Source organism: Leguminivora glycinivorella, chromosome 12 (assembly GCF_023078275.1).
Source record: "Leguminivora glycinivorella isolate SPB_JAAS2020 chromosome 12, LegGlyc_1.1, whole genome shotgun sequence".
Taxonomy (NCBI): Eukaryota; Metazoa; Arthropoda; class Insecta; order Lepidoptera; family Tortricidae; genus Leguminivora; species Leguminivora glycinivorella.
Window position 1 is genome coordinate 497,901 of NC_062982.1, and position 22,907 is coordinate 520,807.

General features: G+C 38.1%; 2 protein-coding genes and 1 long non-coding RNA gene across 3 annotated transcripts; 2 read left to right on the forward strand and 1 right to left on the reverse strand.

Moving 5' to 3' along the window:
* Positions 1-56: 56 nt before the first annotated feature.
* LOC125232157 lies at positions 57-7,177 on the reverse strand. Its single transcript, XM_048137786.1, has 6 exons — positions 7,054-7,177; positions 6,037-6,249; positions 5,538-5,648; positions 3,565-3,754; positions 1,641-1,745; positions 57-360 (listed from the first exon to the last, which is right to left on the reverse strand). The coding sequence occupies exons 1-6, from the start codon at positions 7,079-7,081 to the stop codon at positions 144-146; spliced, it is 864 nt and encodes a 287-aa protein (XP_047993743.1). The 5' UTR covers positions 7,082-7,177; the 3' UTR covers positions 57-143.
* Positions 3,985-4,846, forward strand: LOC125232158. The gene is made up of 2 exons (XR_007177715.1): positions 3,985-4,456; positions 4,551-4,846. It is a non-coding gene; the product is annotated as an uncharacterized LOC125232158 (long non-coding RNA).
* Positions 7,178-7,316: 139 nt separating the features above from the next.
* LOC125231573 lies at positions 7,317-12,924 on the forward strand. Its single transcript, XM_048137032.1, has 7 exons — positions 7,317-7,396; positions 7,848-7,988; positions 8,414-8,658; positions 9,378-9,481; positions 10,508-10,630; positions 11,803-11,929; positions 12,742-12,924. Exons 1-7 carry the CDS (start codon positions 7,342-7,344, stop codon positions 12,832-12,834), a joined length of 888 nt encoding a protein of 295 aa, XP_047992989.1. The 5' UTR covers positions 7,317-7,341; the 3' UTR covers positions 12,835-12,924.
* The last annotated feature ends 9,983 nt before the right edge of the window (positions 12,925-22,907 follow it).

Consider the following 22,907-nt stretch of genomic DNA (forward strand, 5'->3'; position numbering starts at 1 on the left):
GTGGAGCCAGCGCTTTTAAACAGTAAATTACTGGAATCAAAAATTACATACATTTTCCTGACATAATTATATTATAAACCGTCAAAAATTCGACTCTGAAACTGACATTGTGAAAAAAAAAAGCTGTTAAAAGCTTAGTACATTTAATGTCTCTTGAAGAAGGGCACGGTGGTGGCGGGCGTGTTGAGCTGCGTGACGAACTGGTCGCGCCCGTAGAAGTGGAACTTGATCAGGTCTCCTGCGTCCTTGGCGTCCACGTCCAGCTGCAGCATGCGCTCGTATAGCTGCAGCATCATCAGCAGGTTGTGCTTCTTCGTGCGCCAGTTCGGCCGGGCCTGCGTTTCTCTGGTCCAGGATCTCCTGAAAATTTTACAACAGGGATAACGACTACATAAATAACCTAACCACAAAATTAAAATTTTGAAAAAACCCCCGGCCGCGACATAGTAGACCGATTTTCATGAAAAATGGCTAAGAACACTCCCGATTAACTCAGCTTTGAGACAAAAAAAACTAAATTTAAATCGGTTCATCCGTTCGGGAGCTACGATGCCACAGACAGACACACACACAGACAGACAGACAGACAAAGATACAAACAGACAGACAGACAGACACATCAAACTTATAACACCCCGTCGTTTTTGCGTCGGGGGTTAAAAAATGGCATTCTGTTTAGTCCGTCTGTTAGGTCGTCCAAAAATACTGAACACAGTCTATTTTTCGCTTTTTCTAATTAATGAAAAAATACAAAGATATATAGCATTAAAGTTCTGGAGTGGGGGCTTGTGACGTCACTTCTAAGTAAAAATGTACCTAGGCGTGACGCCACGCGAAACTTCAACGCACTGTACCGTCGTCATTTTTCGTTTACGAGAAAAAAAAAAAATCGTGTCTAAAATTCTTTGATAATCTAACTGACGGACTACTTAGGTTTTTTTAGTCGTCTCGCCTATAATATTAATAAGGGCAGCATGAGGCGAGCTGAATGGATTTGGTATACCTTGGCTCCGAAGAGTCAGTCAGGTCCCTCTTTCCGGCTTGCCTTCATTCGTCAGCTGGAGTGGACACTGAGCAGGGGCCGTAGGAGGCGGCTATTCAGAGTAGGGTGCCTGAGCTATATGCTTGCAGGGTGGAAGTGAAGTATGCATAAGACCCAAGTTATCACAGTGGCTGTTTCATACAGCAGAGTTGCGCACACCTCTCCACACCCTGAGCCACTCACGCACAACATGCCCTTGTCGCTCCGTAAGAGCGGCCGTTTTCGGGTACCCATATTGTGATTTGGTGAGTCGCCGCTTGCCTATTTTGTACTCCCAATGGTGCCGAGATATGGTCCTTACCATTTGCCCTTGCACAGGCCATCTCTCACACATGAGAGGGTTCGGTCTATAGTCCTCACACTATCCTTATGAAGATTCGGGACTACATATACACCTTTAAATTTCTTCGCAGATTATGCAGGTTTCCTCACGACGTTTTCCTTCACCGAAAAGCTAGTGGCAATAAGTTTCAAAAAACTCATTAAAGTACGAGCCAGGATTTGAACCAGCAATCTTCATCATCCGGCTGAACATCAGGTAGCCGATAGACGTTGCCGTCCGGTGGGCTGATAGTCAGTGAGTGCCTTTATTACTTACTTCATAGCTTCGTATTCCTCCAGGAGCCGGAACATCTGGGTCCGGATCTTCATCATCCGGCTGAACAGGTAGCCGATACGGTATCCCGGGTAGTCGTTTACTACCCTGTTATCGTGAAAAACGTTAAATTTTAGAGATAAATCTAACTCACCAATGGCTTACTGCGTTTTCACATTATCCGATCCGATATCAATGCTGTTGCGTCATCGCCCAAATCAATTGTTTATTAATTTTATATATTTTACTGTTATGAAATGTAAACGTGTTTTAAATAATAAATAAAAATTGATGCAGGTAGGTATTCAAAGGCAAAAATCAAAGATGGCGTCTTAAATCTATGCGATATCGGTCCTACGTCCGATATTGGATCGGATAATGTGAAAACACAGGTTCTTCCCAAAAATTGTCGACCGGTCTGGCCTAGCGGGTAATGACCCTGCCTGCTAAGCCGTGGTCCCGGGTTAGAATCCCGGTAAGGGCATTTATTTGTGTGATGAGCAACAGATATTTGTTCCTGAGTCATGGATGTTTTCTATGTATATATACAAATATATTAAATATATCGTTGTCTGTGTACCCACAACACAAGCCTTCTTGAGCTTACCGTGGGACTCAGTCGATCTGTGTAAGAATGTCCTATAATATTTATTTATTTATTTAATACTAGCTTTTGCCCGCGGCTTCGCTCGCGTTAGAAAGAGACAAAAAGTAGCCTATGTCACTCTCCATCCCTTCAACTATCTCCACTTAAAAAATCACGTCAATTCGTCGCTCCGTTTTGCCGTGAAAGACGGACAAACAAACAGACACACACACTTTCCCATTTATAATATTAGTATAAATAAATAAATAAATAAATAATAAATATTATAGGACATTCTTACACAGATTGGCTGAGGCCCACGGTAAGCTCAAGAAAGCTTATGTTGGCTTGGGTAGTATGGATTTTATTTAAATCTATCGACGCGTAATCTGCCTTCGCCGATCACAAATCTGTCGTTAGTAAGAACATGCGTACGGATACGTTCAGTGACGACAACGCGTAAGCGTCACGAGCGATTTTTGGTGGGCAAGAGCCTATTACGTGGCCAGTAACAAGAGTTAAGTAACAATTGAGTTGAATCTTGATTGTAACACTATCTACGTACTATTTGCAGGTTGAAAAGAGTGGATCAATTTTTTTTCATAGTAACATTAACTTTTCTCATACATAATTGACTCAATAGTTGCCACATGCCAAGCAATTTACGTAGACGGTGGCGCCCTTATTATTTTCTTATCGTTCTTGCCAGTGGCCTATTTCACAACAGTGACACTTCGCCGTTTATTGCCTGTTCAACAAGGCAATACTGACGCTGAGTAACAACTTATTAACCCATAAGAAATAGAAATAGGCACAGAATGGTAAATGTCAAGTGTCAATGTCACTGTGGTAAAATAGTTGAAAAATGAAAAATGAAAATGAAATATTTATTTTTCAAGTAGGCATATTACAATGTGCATATGAACGTCAAATAAAGCTACGCCGGCTCTAACCCTACGCCTCAGCCTCGAGAAGAAAGTTGTAATTGTTTTTTTTTCTTTATATACCACGTCGGTGGCAAACAGAGGTATACGGTCCACCTGATGGAAAGCGGTCACCGTTAGAAACTTGTACACTCTGTTTTTGAAGAAGCCCATACTGTAGTTCATCGGGAATACCTCGGCAGGGAGCTCATTCCACAGCTAAAGCGTCCGCGGGAGGAAATTCCTCTGGAACCGCACGGTGCGTGACCATTTGGGTTGCAAGGTGTGTGGATGAGCGCTCTGTCGATGGCGAGCGGTGCGATGATGAAAAGTGGACGTTGGCATCTTGTCAAACAGTTCCTCAGAACACAACCCATTGTACAGGCGATAGAACGTTGCTGTAAGAATGTATGCTCACATTTTCTGCCGAAAAGCTATGTCCATCTGGAAGCGTACGTGTATCAAGAGTGAGAGAGTGAACTTCATGTAATACCACTCGCGCAACTTCACTGGCTCCGGCCACAGAGTATCCACCTCTCGCGGTAAGTACAGCTGATCGTTCGCTGACTGTCTCCTACTTTCGAACTTCCTCCTGGACTCTTGTTGGTCTAAAAAATAAAAATGGTTCTTGACTTATCAAATCAGCTCATAATTTTTAGAACTAAACGGGACTTCGCCAAAATGCGTTTTCACATTATCCGATCCGATATCAGATGAGGGGCTGATATCCCATGTATTTAAGCAGCCATCTTTGATTTTTGCCTTTGAAATCTTTCCTACATCCTTATCGGATCGGATAGTGTGAAAACGCACTTTCACTTAGGTTTATATTAGATTCAAAGGTTTTTTGTCAGAACTCGCCCAAAAACATATTTTTGACTGAAGTTTACAGCACTTTAAGTATTCCAGTTTGTAACATAAATATTTAACATAAAATAAAAAATTGTGTTTTTAATAAATTAATTATAAATAAGTCACTAATTTAACTTCAGCGCCCTTTCGGGATAAAGTATCGAACTAACAAGCCCGCTCAAGGCATCCACTCGCGCGCACATACGTGTTAGCCAGGTAGATAAGGAGTTAGTTACAAAAACATCCGCAGACGATAGCTGGCGCGCGCGTCAGAGTCCGACGTTCTTTTCTAATACGAACAGCGCCTGGGAAACAAGACTGAAAATTGATTTTTATAAAATGTGGTTCACCGGAGGTTCCACCCTGCAGCCTGGGCGGTTAAAATGAATAGTCGTAACATATTAACATAAAAAACCTGGAGAAAGCACTACTTTGAAGAAAATTAATTCCCTAATACTGTACGTACCGCTACTTAACCTCAAAACTATACATAGCACGTGTCAGCTTTGCAAGATTACTTTGGTTCTACAGCTGGGTTTCGAATTGTTATAGGGGTCCTTGTGTCGCTATGAAATCCTGATGAATTGCACGAGAGAATGCCATAGCTGATGGGAAATGAGCCTCGGACCGCATCCTGTGTTTGAGCTTGCTTTCCACCTCACATCTTAACCCTGGGACCTGCTTCCTGAAGGCATCAGCGTCAGCGTACAGGATTCCGTATGTGTAATTAAAAAGTGTTTGCAAGGTTAGTTAAGCTTAATTTGAACTTTATCTTAACATCAGTGGACAATCTTCAAAGAGTGACTGTGACGTAGTGTCTCTAGAATTAAAAGGCTTTCTCCAGCATATTCGCAACTTTTATTTACATCACAACCCAGTAAGGCGCCCTGAGGACATATTTGAAAGAGCTCATGCTAACCCTGTGCGAACCGGTGAGTAACAGTCAGCCCAATTTTTACTGTTACAAGTTTAGTCATGTCATAGGTACTAATTGAAGAATAAGATTGAAAAACTTTGCAAAATCTTCTTACATATTTTTAAATTAAAGGAAAAATGGAAAAATTCACACCTCCGGCAGGACTCGAACCTGCGACCTCTGCCCTTGCCGGGGCCATCGCGCTTCCAACTACGCCACGGAGGCCTGCTGGATGTGTGCGAATTTATCCATGCCTTCCCTCAATTCTCAACCGCCTTAGGGTGGCGTTATAGCAAACATCTACCCGTAAGAATAGATCTTAACAATGAAAAATGAATGAATGAGTGAATTTTTCCATTTTTCCTTTAATTTAAAAATATGTAATATCGCTCGCAGATATTTCTGCATGATAAAAAACAAAAATCCTCTTACTCAAAAAAAAAATGAAAAGAAAACCAAAACTTTTTTTTTTGGATTGAAGACATTAAATATAGTCTTTAAATGTGGTCAGGAATACTTTTTGAAATCTTTCGGGTTATACAGGCCCACGTTGTTAATACATATAAGTATGTTCCGAAAAAAAGGTTATAAAGAATGATGTAGGTAGTAAGTTCGCAACATACCCCGAGCGGCCACTTTTAAGTTTTGCGATATGTTGGCGAGGATCCTCGAGATGTCGCTCACATCTTTTATGTCAAAGTCGTGTGCGGAGCTGTTGCGGGCTACTCTAGAGCCTGAAATATGTTAGAATATAATAGAATAGAAACACTTTATTGATAAACTGTGTAAAAGATAAAAGTGCGTAGCCGAATGCACAAACGCTCACGAAACGCTCACATATCTCTGTCGTAGGATCTATCTCTATCGCTCTTGCGTATTGGCGTGACAGAGCCAGACGGGTACCCTTCGCGGCGTTTCGTTTTCGTTTCGCGTCGCAGAAATACCATTCGGCTACTGCACTAGGTATGTATAATGTATAATATGATATATTCCCAACAGTTACCCAACATGAAAGTTAGCTTATATACGCGTGTATCAGCATTGCGATATGTCGCCAACATCCTTGATGGAATGCCTCAAGTGCCTATTTTAGATGTAAGCTTTTAATTTGGGAAATCTTACTCCACAGCTCGAGGTCTTCAATCTCATTCATAAACTCCTGGAACTCTGGTATCTCATTCTCATCATGGCCGCCGACCGAGATGTCGTCCAGGTCCGCCAGATCCGCGCGGCGCGACGGAGGAGGCACCGCCAGATCCGCCATCGTGCTGATGTTGCCGTATATGACTCGCATTACTGGCATGCTCACTAGGAAACGGGCGGACGCTAGGTGAACTAGAGAAAAAAAATGTTTTGTCAGGCGTTTTGTTGATATTTTTCTAAAAAACGAGAGTCATCGAAGACCATTTGTTCTCCTTCTGAAACACTAGCAGAATAATGGTCTTGGTGATGATTAAAGAATGTTTCTAAAATTTTTGAATTGTCATCTTTCCAGTATTAGTGAAATCTAAATTGTTACTTAAAGCTACAAACAGGGGTATGTCCTTATACTCCTTGTGTAAGAAGATGTATGTATAGTCAAGCTGATCACGTTGCTAGGTTTCGTAAATATAAGGGTGTTTAAAGAGGACTATTTTCTCTTTCTTTCTTTTAGAGTTCACTACACTCAAATCGCGCCGTATGTACGAGCGAAGCGGGAAGAAAACTGAGGGGTTTTATGTTAGCTGGAGCAGGCTTGGAAGAAAGAATGGTCGGAGATGGCGACTGGCCATCACAAATACCCAAAATCCCACTCAGAAGCCGAAGGGGTTTTCGCTGCCGAGGAAATACTGGTGCCGCCTAAAAATAATTCGCACAGGTCATGCAGGTGCAATCACTTGCGACACAAATGGGGAGGGAACGAGAGTCCATTATATGACTGCGGCCTTGAGAATCCAACTACCCAGTCGAATGATGCCCAAACAGACGTTTTCAAAGCAGCCCGGAGGACCTTTATACCAACTTGACACCTGACGTGATCGGTTGGTTGCGTAACCAGGATGTTCACTTTAGTTATTTGTGCAACAAGAGAAGAAAGAAACTTGATACTTGCATCGAGTGACAATCAACTTTCTTATCTTGTTCCAAAAATAACTGTACCTGAAATAGAAAGTATAAATAGTAACATTTTTCTTTCAACGTTACTAACTCCAAGAAAATTATATCTAAAACACTAACACTAAAAAATGAGGGTCGAAATAAATAATATATCGACGACTTCCTTAAACGTTTAGTAATTATTTAAAAATAATAACTCAATAACAAATAACCATTCATATTTTCAATTAGGTATTATGTAATCTTCATTACCACAACCTAATAAAAAAATAATGAATGGGCTATTATAATGTGCGAAGGCTTAATGAAAATTGTGTATAAGCTCCGCGCATGTTATTCTTCATGCGAAGTCCTTTGTATCTGGGTTCAGTGTTACTGTTAACATGTAAGTATTGTTAAGACTAAATTACTAATCACCATCAAATACATTATACAATAAACCACGAAAAAGGCAACTAGGGGAATTACCACGAAATTACAATACGACATGCAATATGGCGGGCGATGCTCTTCTTGTCAAATCCGCTAGAGGTGCGATGCTACTATTTCCAATACCTACGAATCGTACGACTTTCAATCCGAGAGTCGAGGGTTCGAACCCCCGGCTCATACCAATGCGTTTTTCGGAACTTATGTGCGAAATATCATTTTATTTTTGCCAGTCGCTTTTCGGTGAAGGAAAACATCGTGAGAAAACCGCACTAATTACAATAAGGTGTAGTTACTAATGCTGGGTTAACGCAAGGAGGATAATGATGAAAATATGGATCAAAAGAAAATACTGAAATAAATGAATTCGATTGAATTGATGTTAAAATTAGCTGCTTTTTTTGCAGGGCTATGTGGCAACTTCGCAGTGCTGCCGCCGCGAGGGATGCTCCCAAACGCAGACCGGATGAAGGAGATCATACACTCCGGGCTGTTCCCGGACAAACCCCGGAACGTGTCCTTCGTGGAGTACTTCCGTAACTTCACAGGTCGGTACGGCTACCACGAGCTGTGGTCACCAGGCTGCCACGAAACAGATACTCCCACAATAATTTAACCTGCGTGCCTTGAAATCCTCTCAACGTACAAGCTTTTACATTTTGAACCAGTCGCTACGCTCACGGTTCAATATTGGAATGTTTCGATCACTTTGCCCCCGTGTTAAACAAATAACTAGTCGTTTGAGGTGGTATATTTTAAACCTTTTCAATTGATAAGATAGGTGTACCCTTGTTTCGTCGACAAACTTTTCATCGAATGTCATTTCATCGAGAACAAATCATCGAAAGTTTAGTTCGAGTAAAATTGTTTCGAGTAATTTTATTGATAAGATAAGATAAGATAAGATAAGATAATCTTTATTGGTAACATACAGGTACACGTCAATACAGTTGAGTACTCTTATATGTTATAGAGGTCAACGAAGACCTTAAGAAGGTGCTAGAAAGGTTGGAATTCAATGTCCTCGACCTGGAGAACCTGCAGAACGTCATCAACCTGGCGGAGGAGCTCAGGAGGCTCAAGGAACTAAAGATGGCCGCCGTACGCGCTAGCAGAATGAAGACGAACAACTCTAGTGGCGCAAGGCGGCAGTTTATCGACAAAGAAATAGAAGATGCGCATATTTCCAGAGATCTGTACAATCCCCAGCAAAATCCCGTAAGTTTCATATGATACGACACGATGACCAGTTCTCGGCAACTTTGTACATAGCCACGTCAGCAAATTTTAATTGATCCTATTTTGTTACCAACATTTAGTAATATATGTCGACTTTCGTAAGATATATACAGGTTAATTGTTATAATTAAGAAAGTATAGATACTAGAGAACCTTAATGACGAAATAAAACTTAATAAAATCTCAATTCATCAACAAAATCTTGGTAACAAAATAGGAATTAATGAAAACAAATTTAAGTTTTTACTTAATTTTTGTAAAAACTTTTCGAGAACTGCTGCGATAATTTATTAATAAAAAGATCACAGTTTTTTTTTGTAATTTGTGGTGTGAAGCAGGGTTGTGTGCTTGCTCTCACTCTATTCGCTTTGTACTTCGCACTAGCAGTTCGGGAGGCATTACAAACTTCTTCTGATGGCATACGTATTCGCTATCGCACCGATGGTGGTATATTTAACTTAGCTCGGCTTAAAGCGCGCACTAAAGTGTCTTACGCAGTCATAACGGAGATCATGTATGCAGACGACTTGTGTTTTGTGACCGATTCCCCAGGCGCTCTACAACAGCTTATGTCGAGTCTCGATGAGTCTATTAGAGAATCTCGATGAGAGAATATTAATAATATTTATAAATTCATTTCTTACCGGGATTCGAACCCAGGGCCACGGTTTAGTAGGCATTATATTGTTTGTTTCCAGGAATCTTGGAATTTGGACACCAGGCGGAAGCTACTTCAGTTCATGGCGCACACCGCGTATTCCTCCAGATACGAGATTAGTAAGACCAACAGATTGAGAAGAATGTGAGTTATGTTCAGTACAATCACAGAATATAATATTATATTATAATAGTACAAGTACTTACAGAAGCTTCACTGCTTTGGTGTTCAAAAATAACAAACGGACCGCACGCGAGCAGCCGACATTGAGTTCTATCGCGCCGCGCGAAGGGTGTCACCACTGAATAAATATTATAGGACATTCTTAATTCTTACACAGATTGACCGAGGCCCACGGTAAGCTCAAGAAGGCTTGTGTTGTGGGTACTCAGACAACGATATATATAATATATAAATACTTATATATATAGAAAACATCCATGACTCAGGAACAAATATCTGTGCTCATCACACAAATAAATGCCCTTACCGGGATTCGAACCCGGGACCGCGGCGTAGCAGGCAGGGTCACTACCGACTGCGCCAGACCGGTCGTCGGGCCGCGAGTGCGCGGCCGCCGGCATGCGTAAGTAAGTGAGTAAATATATTTTTTAACCCCCAATGCTAAAACGACGGGGTGTTATAAGTTTGACGTGTCTGTCTGTGGAATCGTAGCATTCAAACGGATTAACCGATTTAGATTTCGTTTTTTTTGTTTGAAAGCTTAGTCGGGAGTGTTCTTAGCCATGTTTGATGAAAATCGGTCCACTATGTCAGATTCAGATTCAATAGTTTATTCATGGTAAACACATAATTATCTTACTTACATAAGTATTACATAAATTCTGAAATAATATTTAAAAAAATGTTGTTGCTAAATGTACATATTCTTAGGATAAGCACAAAACTTTGTAAATGTTTGTCTGTACCTTATAAATAAATAATTTAAATTTGAAATTTGATGTATGTCGGGTTTACCACGAAATGGTCCCGCCTCAGCATAAATGGGTCAGCGCAATGGTGTTAGATCCTAAGAAATACAAAACTAAATTAGCACGTAAGGTTTAACTGTAAGTGTTAATTTGATGCAATAAATTGAAATTGAAGCACTGATCTTCCGGTGAGACCAGTTTGTGTCGGGGGTTTTTCATTAAATCATTGTTTTTTTAGATACATGAACAGCACGGTGTTCCAAATCGGGCTTATGTACGGCAACACGCTAGAGCTGCGCGCGACCGCCGGCTCGCTCTACAGCACCATGGCTAAGATGCCACTCACCGTGTCCACGTTGTGGTAAGTTTTTCATTTTTATTCTTTATACTCATACATACATACAATCACGCCTATAAAGAAATATGCAGAGCACAAAATCACTGAAATTCCAGTACAATTTGGCCGATATTCTTAAGTTGATACGTGTTAAAATTGTCAAATATTAATATGTACTTATTATCGCCATCTAACTGAGAATCAACTAAAGGTGTAGCGATATTTATAGGCGACCGATGGTTCATCATCATACGTTTTTTTCCGTTCAGACTATCAATTCCGTCCGTCCGCGGATAATCTCAGAACCGTTAGCACTATGAAATTTGATTATGTATATCAATCACACCTAATTAAAAATTGGAAAAAAATGTCCTATTAGCGTACCCCTTAAAAAGTGGGGGCTTTTTTTCTTAACCTCAACGTGTGATATTTGCCTAGGTATTTAAAAATGAATATAGGTTTACTAAGACCGTTTTTTGATAATATTAACTTTTCGGAAATAATCGCTCCTAAAGGAAAAAAAGTGCGTCCCCCCTCTAACTTTTGAACCATATGTTTAAAAAAATATGAAAAAAATCAAGATCTTCATTATAAAAATTGTTTTAATATAGGTTTAGTAGTTTTTGAAAAAATCAACATAAAGGTTTTATTATTCCGAAACCTTTACAATGATTTCATAATGAAAGTCATATGACGAGAAAGGTATTACGAATGAATGTTTCCTCGCTCCCATTACTTCCTTCCACATTCATTAAGAGGTGGATGGAAACGAAAGCAAGCAAATGATGAAATGACGGGCGATAGAGATGTATGGAAGAGGAAGACATGATGTGCCGACCTCAAGCGACTGGGATAAGGGCAAGAAAATGATGATTAGAGTTGTGCCTGCTCGTTCACTGAAAAGAGCGCTTCCAACTAGTACGATCTCCGAAGAATTTAGTACAGTAGTACACCAAGAAAGCGACAGAAAAATTGAGAATATGGCGTACAGTAACGCTCGCTCGTACTAGCCAAGAGCAGATCGGCCGCTTTCGTGCGCTCTCGGTCCAAGTCAGTCGGTTCTAGTTCGGTTGCGGTCGGATCACACGGATCGCTTTGCTGTCATTTATTTAGAGGGAATCGTGTCTTTTGTACTATTAGTACATGTACTACACAAGCCTAATGGTGGCATCGTATAGCAGTATGTATGATTGCAGGTACATCTTCCACTACCACAAGCTGCTGAACATAGCGTACGACATGGCCAGCAACATGGAGTTCATCTTCCTGCTGAACGACCGTCTTCAGGAGGGCGCTTACCACTTCCCATACGTCCAGGGAAAAGTAAGGCCTTAGTGTATGTTAGGTCGGCGACGCGTGCAGCGGACCGGGCAAGCGTGCGTCCACCCTATGCAGCGACGACTTAGGACATTTGTATGAGCTTCAGTTGTTTCAAATGCACAGCGCACGCCCCGCACCGCTGATCGCCCAATATGAGCGTACACTCAAGCCTTTCACTGAACGAATTCGAGATCAAAAACGCAAACAAAGAAATATCCCATAGTTGCTTTACAGCTTCGCAATTCGGTTTCTGTGATATTAGACATCAAAGTTAAAAAATTTAGGCCTAAAAACTGGTTTTTGGGCCATAACTTTTGTCTTAATTACTTTAAAATAAAAATTGTACATGCATTTTTAGAAAAGTCTAAGGTAAACCCAAATATGTCGATTTCATATATGAAAGATTCGAGTGTTTTTTTTGACAATGCTCGAAATATGACACATACGAATGGACATAAAAGATTATATAGTTAAGTTTGCCTTGTTTACAATTCTATGTGTAGTGCAATTTTAGGAGATTGAACTCAAAACTTCTTAAAAGTCGATGAAAACCGCGGGTAGCCCCTTAAGTTGTATTTAGGGTGCCGTCATATAGCAGCCATGTACTGAAATAAACTTTTACTTTACTTTGATAATAGTACATTGTGCAACATGGGGCATAAATTTAATATTGCAAAGAAGAGTATAGGTCTTCAACTTCATCAAACGATTCGAGTTTGTGATATACAATGAATGGATGAAGTTTTATGCTTAGTTTTGGTTTCTATGTGTAAATTTGTTAATTTAAATTAATAAATACCATCTTATATTTCCAGAATGGATCCGTCAGCTTACCTTTCGATTCCCGCGAAGCTACGAGCGAGGACCCCGAGAATGTATACAGGAGAAAGAAGAAGAAGAAGAAATAAAAGATGTATTGACGTCGTCCGAAATATATTCCATTTCCACGATTACAAATCCTGTCTTTGCCAAAACACTACAAGCGTTTTTATTGAGAAGGACGCAATACTGAAAATGTACCATGCCATATTGCTCCCACACTACAGCAGCAGAGAGGAACAGCGCAGTTCAAAATAACAATTCAAAGTAATTTTATGGAATGTTACAAAAAATTATGATCAAAAAACAGATCAAAAAAAATAAACCGTGCGTATAGTAAATCTTTTGCAGTGCGAGCGGTTCAACTTTGGAATGAGTTGCTTCCGTCCTTAAGGAAATCGCAGTCCGTTGCCTCGCTCAAGGGGCAGTTAAAAAAGCTGTGGCTATCGGAACATGGATGACTTGTTTGTAACTAGTTATAGATACTATATATAAATATATATTTATTTACTATATATATTGTTATATATTCTTTATATTTGATGTTACCTTTTATTCCAATTTTATTTTATTATTTTTTGTTTTAGTCTCTTTTATATTTTTATGGGCTTTCCTATAAACTGTTGTACTAAGTGCTATATTTGTCTACCATTCTTCATCACATTTTACCTACTCAAAGGTTAGCTGGAAGAAATCCCTTAAAGGGATAAGTTCGCCTTTGTACTGTCTATCCTGTGTCATATTTGTGTTTTGTGTTTTGTACAATAAAGAGTTTATACATACATACATACATACAGTTTTATGCGTAGAAATACACTGTGATAATACAGTGTGTTACAATCAAGTGGGCTTTTTTTTAAAGGAGCGTTATTTAACATAGTTATTTACCGTAACCATGTCATTAAATTAATCCGTAAATAAAGTTTTTATCTTCATAAACTTTCTAACAAAAATTGCCAGCAATGTACAGTCGCCATCAGATATATAAGAGCGCCCGAGGTACTCAAAAATATCTGAACACGCCTCTATTGCCTAGGCGTTAAAGGCGTGTTCAGATATTTTTGAGTACCTCGGGCGCTCTTATATATCTGATGGCGACTGTACAGCAAATTCACTTGTTAAGTAAGGGCAATGACGGTTCATATAAGTACCTATTAGCGATGTTATGAATTGAATAAATTATGAGTTGCTCGTAAATTCATATATTATGTATGAAATCAACAAAAAATGTTTTACTCGAATTTACCAAAAGACGATATAGGTATTATGTGGTTAATGAACTTCCAGTTGTAGTGCGAAATTATTTTCCTTCGTATTTTTACGGGAACGTACGAACGTGTCATGCTATTTCAGTCAGTCTCAGTACAAGACGTACTGACACTGTCTGAACTAGCATGACAAATACGAACGTTTCCGGAAAAATACGAAAGAAAACCTTTTCGCACTACATCTATTCTGTAACGACGTTTAGAATTGACTTAACAGAAAACAATAAAAACACTATGTACTATCAGCTGCAAAAGTCGATGACGAATTTATCAATGAATTCATTCATAATTTCAAGTACATCCTTGGTTATCTGTGGCGAAACTTACACATTTCCACATTCGCCCTGTCAGACAGGCCGGGTCATGTTTTATTCGCGAAGAAAAGTTGGTCATACCGCTCGGAGGCTATTTTGTATCGCCATCTCGCTCGCCGCTCGCGAGGCAAAGATTATGCGGGTGGGGAATACTGCCTAAACTATAGGCTACTCTGTGAGTAAAGAAATTAGATTTATAGGTAGGACTTATCTATAAATTTTGCCTTAAGTTTCGAGTAAGTAACTGGTGTTTTTGAATGCGTTATTCTGTAGCTTAAATGTGTCGCTTAACTTAAAACTCGCGTAAATCCATTCTGTTTTAAGGTTGATTATGTATAAAAATATATATAATATGGAAAAAATCAACCTCATACTCATAGTAGAATGGATTTACCAAGTTTGAAGTAAAGCGACACAAATGTCAAGAATAAGTTAGTTTCCTACACTTAAAATATTTTATTCAGTGCACGAATAAAGCACCACGTAAGTAATTAGAAGAAACACATGGACAGTAGTTATGTTTAAACATAATTTATATTTAATAAGTCAAAGAGAAAGATGTAAAGTAAATGAATTGACCGTGACTTCTTTCCTCAGTATTTCATAGTAATTCCATATTAGTAAATCGTTTTGACATTTCTTAAAAAGAAGCTGATTTGACTTATAGGAAACCATCCTATTGTCAAGGTATTTATGTCACTTCAAACTAGTCTTCTCCAAGACCAAGGGGTCAACGGCGTCCCCGAAACGTTGAAGGTTTGTTTTAATATTACGCGATTTAATTTATTATGTCTAATAATACTAATAATCGTGAAAGTTTAAATCAGTGTGTAGATATTAATTTTGTTCTAAAACCGGGGAATCATCCCATGTCCCATCTACGATGCCAGTCTACCCCTATACTCTGTGTGGCACCCCCCAGTGCTCGTGGCGGCGCCCCGCGACCGCACGCGCGATGTTGCCAGTGCAGTGTTGTGTCTCTGTGCCCAACAAACTGTGGATCAAATACCTTCGATAATGTAAGTTTTACTATAAAATATACTTATTTAAACGAACTTGTAGACGAAGAAGATATTAAGTAACAGGACTACATTCACGCTGTTCTGATTTCTATTTTATCAAGTAGGTCTAACTTTAAAAAAATATTTCACCAGTTTCACAGTTACAGTTACTTAAATCCACCTACTTCTCTAATACATTCCGTAGAGAATTTTAGTAAGCTGTGGATAAGCTAGTTTTATAAAAAGGAAAGTCAATGGTTAAGCATTAGTGAAGGGTTAACTGCTCTTTGTACTACGAACCTGCTTTCGGTAATGTAAGTTTTTTCTACGACTACTACCGTTTAAACGAACTTGCAGTTGTCAAATGAGCACATTATTTAAGTACTCGTGCTATAAAAATGTATAGTTATTGAACAAATGTATAAACTGTAGATAATGTGTATAGATGTAATTACATAAATATGTGCAATAATCTAATATGGTAAAAGTTATGACCTGTAATTTTCATTACCAATAAAGAATGTCTATGTCTATGTCTATATTCACATTGGTAGTATTTTGTGTCCTCACTTGTGGATCACCTGCCTTCCATAACGTAAGTTTTTCGTAAGGTTTATATTATACTAGACAGCTTATTAGACAAAGGAGAAAATTACTTTTATTGAAATACTCGTGCTACATTGATATTAGTGGCATATTTGTGTCTCTGCCCCTACAAACTAACTGTGGATCACCTGCCTCGAAAATGTTAGTTTTACTATAAAATATACTAATTTAAACAAGCTTGTAGACGAAGAAGGAAACAACAGTACTTAATAGTATATTATGTTCAGATTTCTGTTTAGTTAAATAGTGTAAGTTTTAAGAAGGATTTCACCATATTACTAGAGAAATTACTAAAATTTTGTATGCTACTATAATCCATCTGCGTTTTTCTATATAATTTTAGTAAGCTGTGGATAACCTAGTTTTATAAAAAGGAAAGTCAATAGTTAAGCATTAGTGAAGAGTTGTGTCTTTGTATGTAGGTACAGTCGACTACAAAGAGATGTATACACTTTTTCGCCTTATTACAATGCAATACGGTGTACTACAAACCTGGCTTCGATACTAAGTTTTTACTTAAGGTTTATACTAGAGAGTTAAATGGTGGAAAAAAGATTTAAAAGATGCACATTTCTTTATTTAAATAGCCGTCACTTGTATCTTTGACACTACAAACGAACTGTGGATCATCTGCCTTCGAAAATATAACTTTATAATAAAGAAAACATACTTATTTAAAGAAGTTTGTAGACGAAGAAGAATTGAATAGGATTGCATTCACGTTCGGACTATATTTTGTTCAGGTCTGAGACCAAAAGGTACAAAAGGAACCCTTGATGCCGCTCTGTCAGTCTGTCTGACTGTCATATTACTAATTTAAATTTACTAGATTCTGCCCAATGAATATTACTACATATAAAACTTTTTTGTTCTTTATACCCGTAAAGCTCTCTCATATTCAACAAAAAGAGAAAATAAAACCTAAAGCAGTTTCAGCGTAACGACGTAATGTTTTGCTAGCCTTTACGAGTATATTATTACTAGTTTTTGCCCGCGGCTTCACTCGCGTTAAATTCGAAAAAACTCCATACAAACTTCCAAAATCCTGAAATTTTAGGGAAAGTGTGGCGTTAGAAAGAGACAGCTCAACGAGGGTGCGGTGTGCTGATGACGGGAGGACTTACGGAACTAACTTGTTCCGTTTATTGTCCTTTGAGTCGTCGGCAACCCGAACCCTCCTTGGAACTTGTACACTCCTTTTTGCTGTGTTAAGTACACGTTTCTAATGGGGTGGCAACGCGCATGTGACACTGTTTGAGTTGCAGACGTCCATAGGTTACGGTGACCGCTTTACATCAGGCGGGCCGTATACTTGTTTGCCACCGACGTAGTATAAAAAAAAAAAGATAATAAGTATCCTATGTCAGTCTTCCCTTTAACTATCTCCGCTTAAAAAAATCACCTCAATCCGTCGCTTCGTTTTGCATTGAAAGACGGACAAACAAACAGACACACACACCACAAACACTTTCCCATTTATAATATTAGTGTGGATACTAAAATTTATTATCTTATTCTCTAAATTTAATACTATAACTTGGATTAGTTGGAAAGGGATTATGGTTTCAATAATATTGAAGCATATATTGGAGGTAAATCAATACCTACGTGGTTTTCTGTTTCTATACCAAAAGGGTTGTTCGGGTAAGTTTCGATTATTAGATTGGTTATATATATACTTAAATATATAATATGAAGTGAAAATGAAACATACTTTATTTTATTACATACATACATACATACAATCACGCCTGTATCCCAAAAAGAGGTAGGCAGAACACATGAAACTACTAAAGCTTCAGTGCCACTCTTGGCAAATAAGTGGTTGAAAGAAAACGAAACTGTGACATTGCAGTGACAGGTTGCCAGCCTCTCGCCTACGCCACAATTTAACCCATATCCCATAGTCGCCTTCTACGACACCTACGGGAAGAAAGGGGGTGGTGAAATTCTTAACCCGTCACCACACAGGCATTTATTTTATTGCGTTTGTATATTTGACTTGACTTTGATACAAGAAAAAACTACGTTATAAATTATAAACAAAGAAATTTTAAGAATCTATATTAGTATTTCTAGTACTAGTTACCTACATTAGTAATTAGTTTATTAGTACGGGTGTAAACTTTAGAGCAGAAAATAATAAAAAAATAAAAAAAATATAATTAAAATTGTATTCAATTTTGCGCGTGTGCGATTGATAATTACGAAGAAAATATCAAAAAATACTAGTAACTTGAACTTGTCTTGTCTGTGTATCGAATAAATATTTATTGTGTTCTATTGTAGACTTACTACATATAAAGATGTTGTATTAAAATCCCCGAGGACCTTCACCTCACCTATAAACACGAGCCGTAGTACGCTACGGCCCCCGCGGCGTAGACCCTCTACGCCGTAGGCGGCTACGGATACGCTACACGTATACTATGTACACCAGAACGAGTCGACACGTACTGTAGTACGAGTCCATTTGGAAATCGGTTCGGAGGTGAACTATAGTGAATGAGAAGTAGGTTTTGGAAATCGGACTGAGGTACCTAAGACCGTTTTCACATTATCCGATCCGATATCGGATGTCGGAAGGATAATAGAAAAAATCCACTTTTACTATGGGACCAACACCCAAAACGCGAAATAAAAATTTACTCTCCCATAGGAAATACTTACTATAAAATAAAACTACCTATGAAACTGTCAGAAGATATTTTCGTGATTTCGGGGTTGATCCCATAGTAAAAGTTTCTCAGTATCACCTGGACATTTACGGGTTACAGTAAATGGTTTTCGTTAGTTTACATACTGTATATAACCGGTGGACACTCTATTTAATAATGCAAACGCTGTAAAACATGGAAAGAATGGACCAGTTAAATTTGCCCCCCAGTCGAGATTTGCCCCGCTGTACCTTAGGTTGTTTTCAATATTATTCTATACCAGCTTTTGCCCGCAGCTTCGCTCGCGTTAGATTCGAATATTGTGGAATGCTGTATACAAACTTCCCCTCATATTAGGGAACTGGGAGATTCGAAAGACAAAAATTATATGTCACTCTCCATCCCTTCAACTATCTCTTCTAAAAAAAAATAACGTCAAAATGCTGAGATTAGACCATGTCGTGGCACCTTCTGTTGCTGTTTTTTTGCTTGTAGTTTCTTTCATTGTGTGTGTGTTTGCGAATATTTTTTTAATATCTATATCTATTATGATGATCCTTATTGAATCTCAATCTTAAGGTCCCTTTTGGGGTTACCCTCATCTGGCAGAATAATTTTGGTCAGAAACATACTTCGCATAACATGTTTCGCAAAAAAACATTCGACCGAGTGGTAGTTTTGCAGAAAACTTAGTTGGCATTATTTAGTAATAACACCACGACAATTTGACAGAATATTGTTTCACAGAACATTACTTAATAATCGTATAATATACTATTACAAGAGCAAAATTAGGACACGCTATCGAAAAGAAAATACTATCTCAGAGATCCCGTTAGGTACGACGACGAGCGAAGCGAGGAGGAGTGTTAGGTATCTTGCATTCCCAACACATCTGACTCGCTATGAAAAAGCAAATTGCAACTTTATGCAGCCTAAATATTATACACAAATATTATCTGCGAAAGTAGTATTCGACTAGAAGACTATTATGCTCATCAATATTATTTATTTATTTATTTAATCTTTATTGCACAAAGAAAATACAATTGTACACAAGGCGGACTTAATACTATAAGGCATTCTCTACCAGTCAACCTTCGGGCAAAACAGAGAAATTATGCCAACGAACGATTCGGTATTATAAAAATCTGCGAAATGATTTATTCCAAAGTACATTCTGCGTAAAGTATTTCTGCCAAGAACTATTATGCAAATCAAATATATGAGAAAAAAGTTTCTGTAAGATAATAGTGAACCCCCTTTTGTTGTGCAGAGCCACATTTTTTGTTGTCATTAAATTAATAAAGATTCTAAACACGTTTCATGAAATTTATGAAATAAACTTAAGAGTTCTCTATGAAGAACAAGACAAGTCTTTGAAAACTAAATGAGGCATAAGACACGTTTCTAAATAACTTTATATTAATGACTTACACAATCTAAATTTTAGGTTGCCAGTGCCACTCGCCCTTCATTTTACCAAGCATGTCTAAAATACTCGCTCGCTCGCTCAACCATACCGAGGTGCGAGCGACGCACGAGCGACGTAATTATAGCCACGGGTTATCCCTTAACCCCTTTCGCTACGGGTGTTGCTTTATCTAATCAAAATCTATCTTGTCTCGCTTTGTCCCAAATAAATTTGACTGAAATGTTTGATACATAGATTCTGTACTCCCAAAAGGGGTAGGAATGAAACCGCTGCAGTTTTATTGTCACTCTTGGCAATTACATAAATTTAGCTCGGGTTATCCTTTAACTCTTTTCGTTATCAAATCAAAAGTACATAACCCAATCTTGTCTAATAAATTTGATTGATTTTATAAAATGCTAAGCCATGATAGCTAAAATAAATAAATATTATAAGACATTCTTACACAGATTGACTGAGTTCTACGGTTAGCTAATAAGGCTTGTGTTGTGGGTACTCAGACAACGATATATCATCATCCTCCTTGCGTTATCCTGGCATTTGCCACGGCTCATGGGAGCCTGGGGTCCGCTTTGACAACTAATCCCAAGATTTGGCGTAGGCACTAGGCACTCAGACAACGATATATGTAATATACAAATACATGTATATAACAAATATCCATGACTCAGCAACAAATATCATCACACAAATTTATGGCCTTTCCGGGATTCGAACCCGGTGACTTGAGTATATTTTATCAGACTACACTGTGGGTAGTTTACCTAGAGTAGGTAATCTACTTATCCGTAATCCCTGCAAGACTTTGTTGCTTTAGGATTATCTAAAAATAGGAAATTTTTTAGATAATGGAGGATTTAAGGAATAAATCCACCTTTGTACTATACAATAAATTTAAGAATTATGTAAAGCGTGTACTCATTTCCAAAGCTTATTATACAACACAAGACTAAATGAATGATAAGATAAAACAACGTGGGATTAATTGTCATTCGAAATGGTTTATTATTTTTATGTTTTTATTATTGTTAATGAAATTAATATTCTAACTTTTTTGACATTGGATTTTTCCTACAAATATTCTAGACATGTATTTTTATATTTATACATATACCTTATTATATATTTTTTGTTTTAAAGATTATTTTTATATGAAATTGTATATTATAGACTCAATATTATTATGAACAATAATTACAACAATAAATTACTCTGATAATTTGGTTAGATTAAGATCATAATATATATGTAATGAACTATTCATAAGAGCTTGTAATTAGGCCTAATAAAGATATTTTGAATTGAATTACAATATTGTGGACATAACTACAATAAACTGCTTACTCGTACATGGTATCAATTTGCGAAGTTTGAATAGCCCCCGCAACTGTGTATCGCGGCTGAACATCTCTAGTTGGAAGGTTTACTAAAGTTGAACGGCGCCGCGACTCAACTTCGATTAGTTTCGTACCACAGACCAACCCCTATAGACATCCATTACAAGACGACTCGCGGTCGCCAGCCTTCCTAGTATTTGCACTGATATAAGCGCGGGCGCTCGCCGTGCCCGATCAGTATCGACCAAGTAACAGACCCGAAAGCAGCGCGTGTTTTTCGCACTAAAAAATTGGAAAAGGGTATTTTGATGCCTTAAAGATGTCCACCTGTAGTGTGAAATGGTGTGGAAAGGTAACAAGAAGCTCAAATTTAAAAACAGACGGCATTACATTCCACAAATAAGGCATATTTATAATTTATTCAGAGCCGGCATAGGTTAACTTACATTGGCCACTTACGCGTCAGTAGAGGGACAGTCCTACTTCTGTCCCTTTTCATCTGGCGCAATTGCCCGCCGTCCTTGAAACGGCCAATCACAGCGCGCTTAACACATTCCCCGCCCGCTTCTCGCACCCCAAACACTGGTGACTCGTATCGCGAACAAAATATACAAGATTGCTACTCTATAGGAGGTTCTCTGTGTTTCGTACATACTTACCTACCATAATTTATGTTTTTAGTAAACCGTGAGTCAGCCGTGTGGTGACGGGTTAAGAATTTCACCACCCCCTTTCTTCCCGTGGGTGTCGTAGAAGTCGACTGTGGGATATGGGTTAAATTGTGGCGTAGGCCAGAGGCTGGCAACCTGTCACTGCAATGTCACAATTTCGATTTCTTTCAAGCCCTTTTTGCCAAGAGTGGCACTGAAACCTAGTAGTTCATGTGCTCTGCCTACCCCTTTATGGGATACAGGCGTGATTATATGTATATGTATGTATGTATGTAGTAAACCGTGTATAGTCTTTCTAGCAGAAACGTTTTCGTACCAGTCGTCTTCACAGACTACACTTGAAAGAAAACACTTATACACCGTGTGCCTAAATAACCCGAAATATTTAAACCACGCGTTTTTGACGTAAAAGCAAAAAAAATATATAAGAGCAGTTCTCAAAAAGTTTGTACATAGCCACGTCAGCAAATTTTAATTGATCCCATTTTGTTACCAACATTTAGTAATTATAAGTCGAGACTCGTAAGATATATACAGGATAATTGTTATAATTAAGAAAATATAGACACTAGAGAACCTTAATGACGAAATAAAACTTACTAAAATCACAATTCATCAAAAAAATCTTGGTAACAAAATAGGAATAATAAAAACAAATTTAAGTTTTTCCTTAATTTTTGTACAAACTTTTTGATAACTGCAGATATATCCAAGACTTTTGTAATTTATGGAGAAAATTAAAAAACAAATTGACGTTTTTTTACGATTTTTGTATACTTTAATAAGTCATGACTAAAAAATAAAGTTTTGGAGTTTTTGTTTCACAATTTGTTGAGTGAGATGTTTTTTGTCGAATAATACATAGAAACTATG

Excerpts from the sequence above, each read along its gene's own strand:
- LOC125231573 (XM_048137032.1), top strand. The coding sequence starts at position 7,342 with ATGTTATTCTTCATGCGAAGTCCTTTGTATCTGGGTTCAGTGTTACTG. Across the intron at positions 8,659-9,377 it reads ACAATCCCCAGCAAAATCCC|GAATCTTGGAATTTGGACAC; the intron begins GTAAGTTTCATA and ends GTTTGTTTCCAG. Across the intron at positions 10,631-11,802 it reads CTCACCGTGTCCACGTTGTG|GTACATCTTCCACTACCACA; the intron begins GTAAGTTTTTCA and ends GTATGATTGCAG.
- LOC125232157 (XM_048137786.1), bottom strand. The coding sequence starts at position 7,081 with ATGTTACTATTTATACTTTCTATTTCAG. Across the intron at positions 5,649-6,036 it reads TGAAGACCTCGAGCTGTGGA|GCTCTAGAGTAGCCCGCAAC; the intron begins GTAAGATTTCCC and ends AACATATTTCAG. Across the intron at positions 361-1,640 it reads GAGGAATACGAAGCTATGAA|GAGATCCTGGACCAGAGAAA; the intron begins GTAAGTAATAAA and ends TAAAATTTTCAG.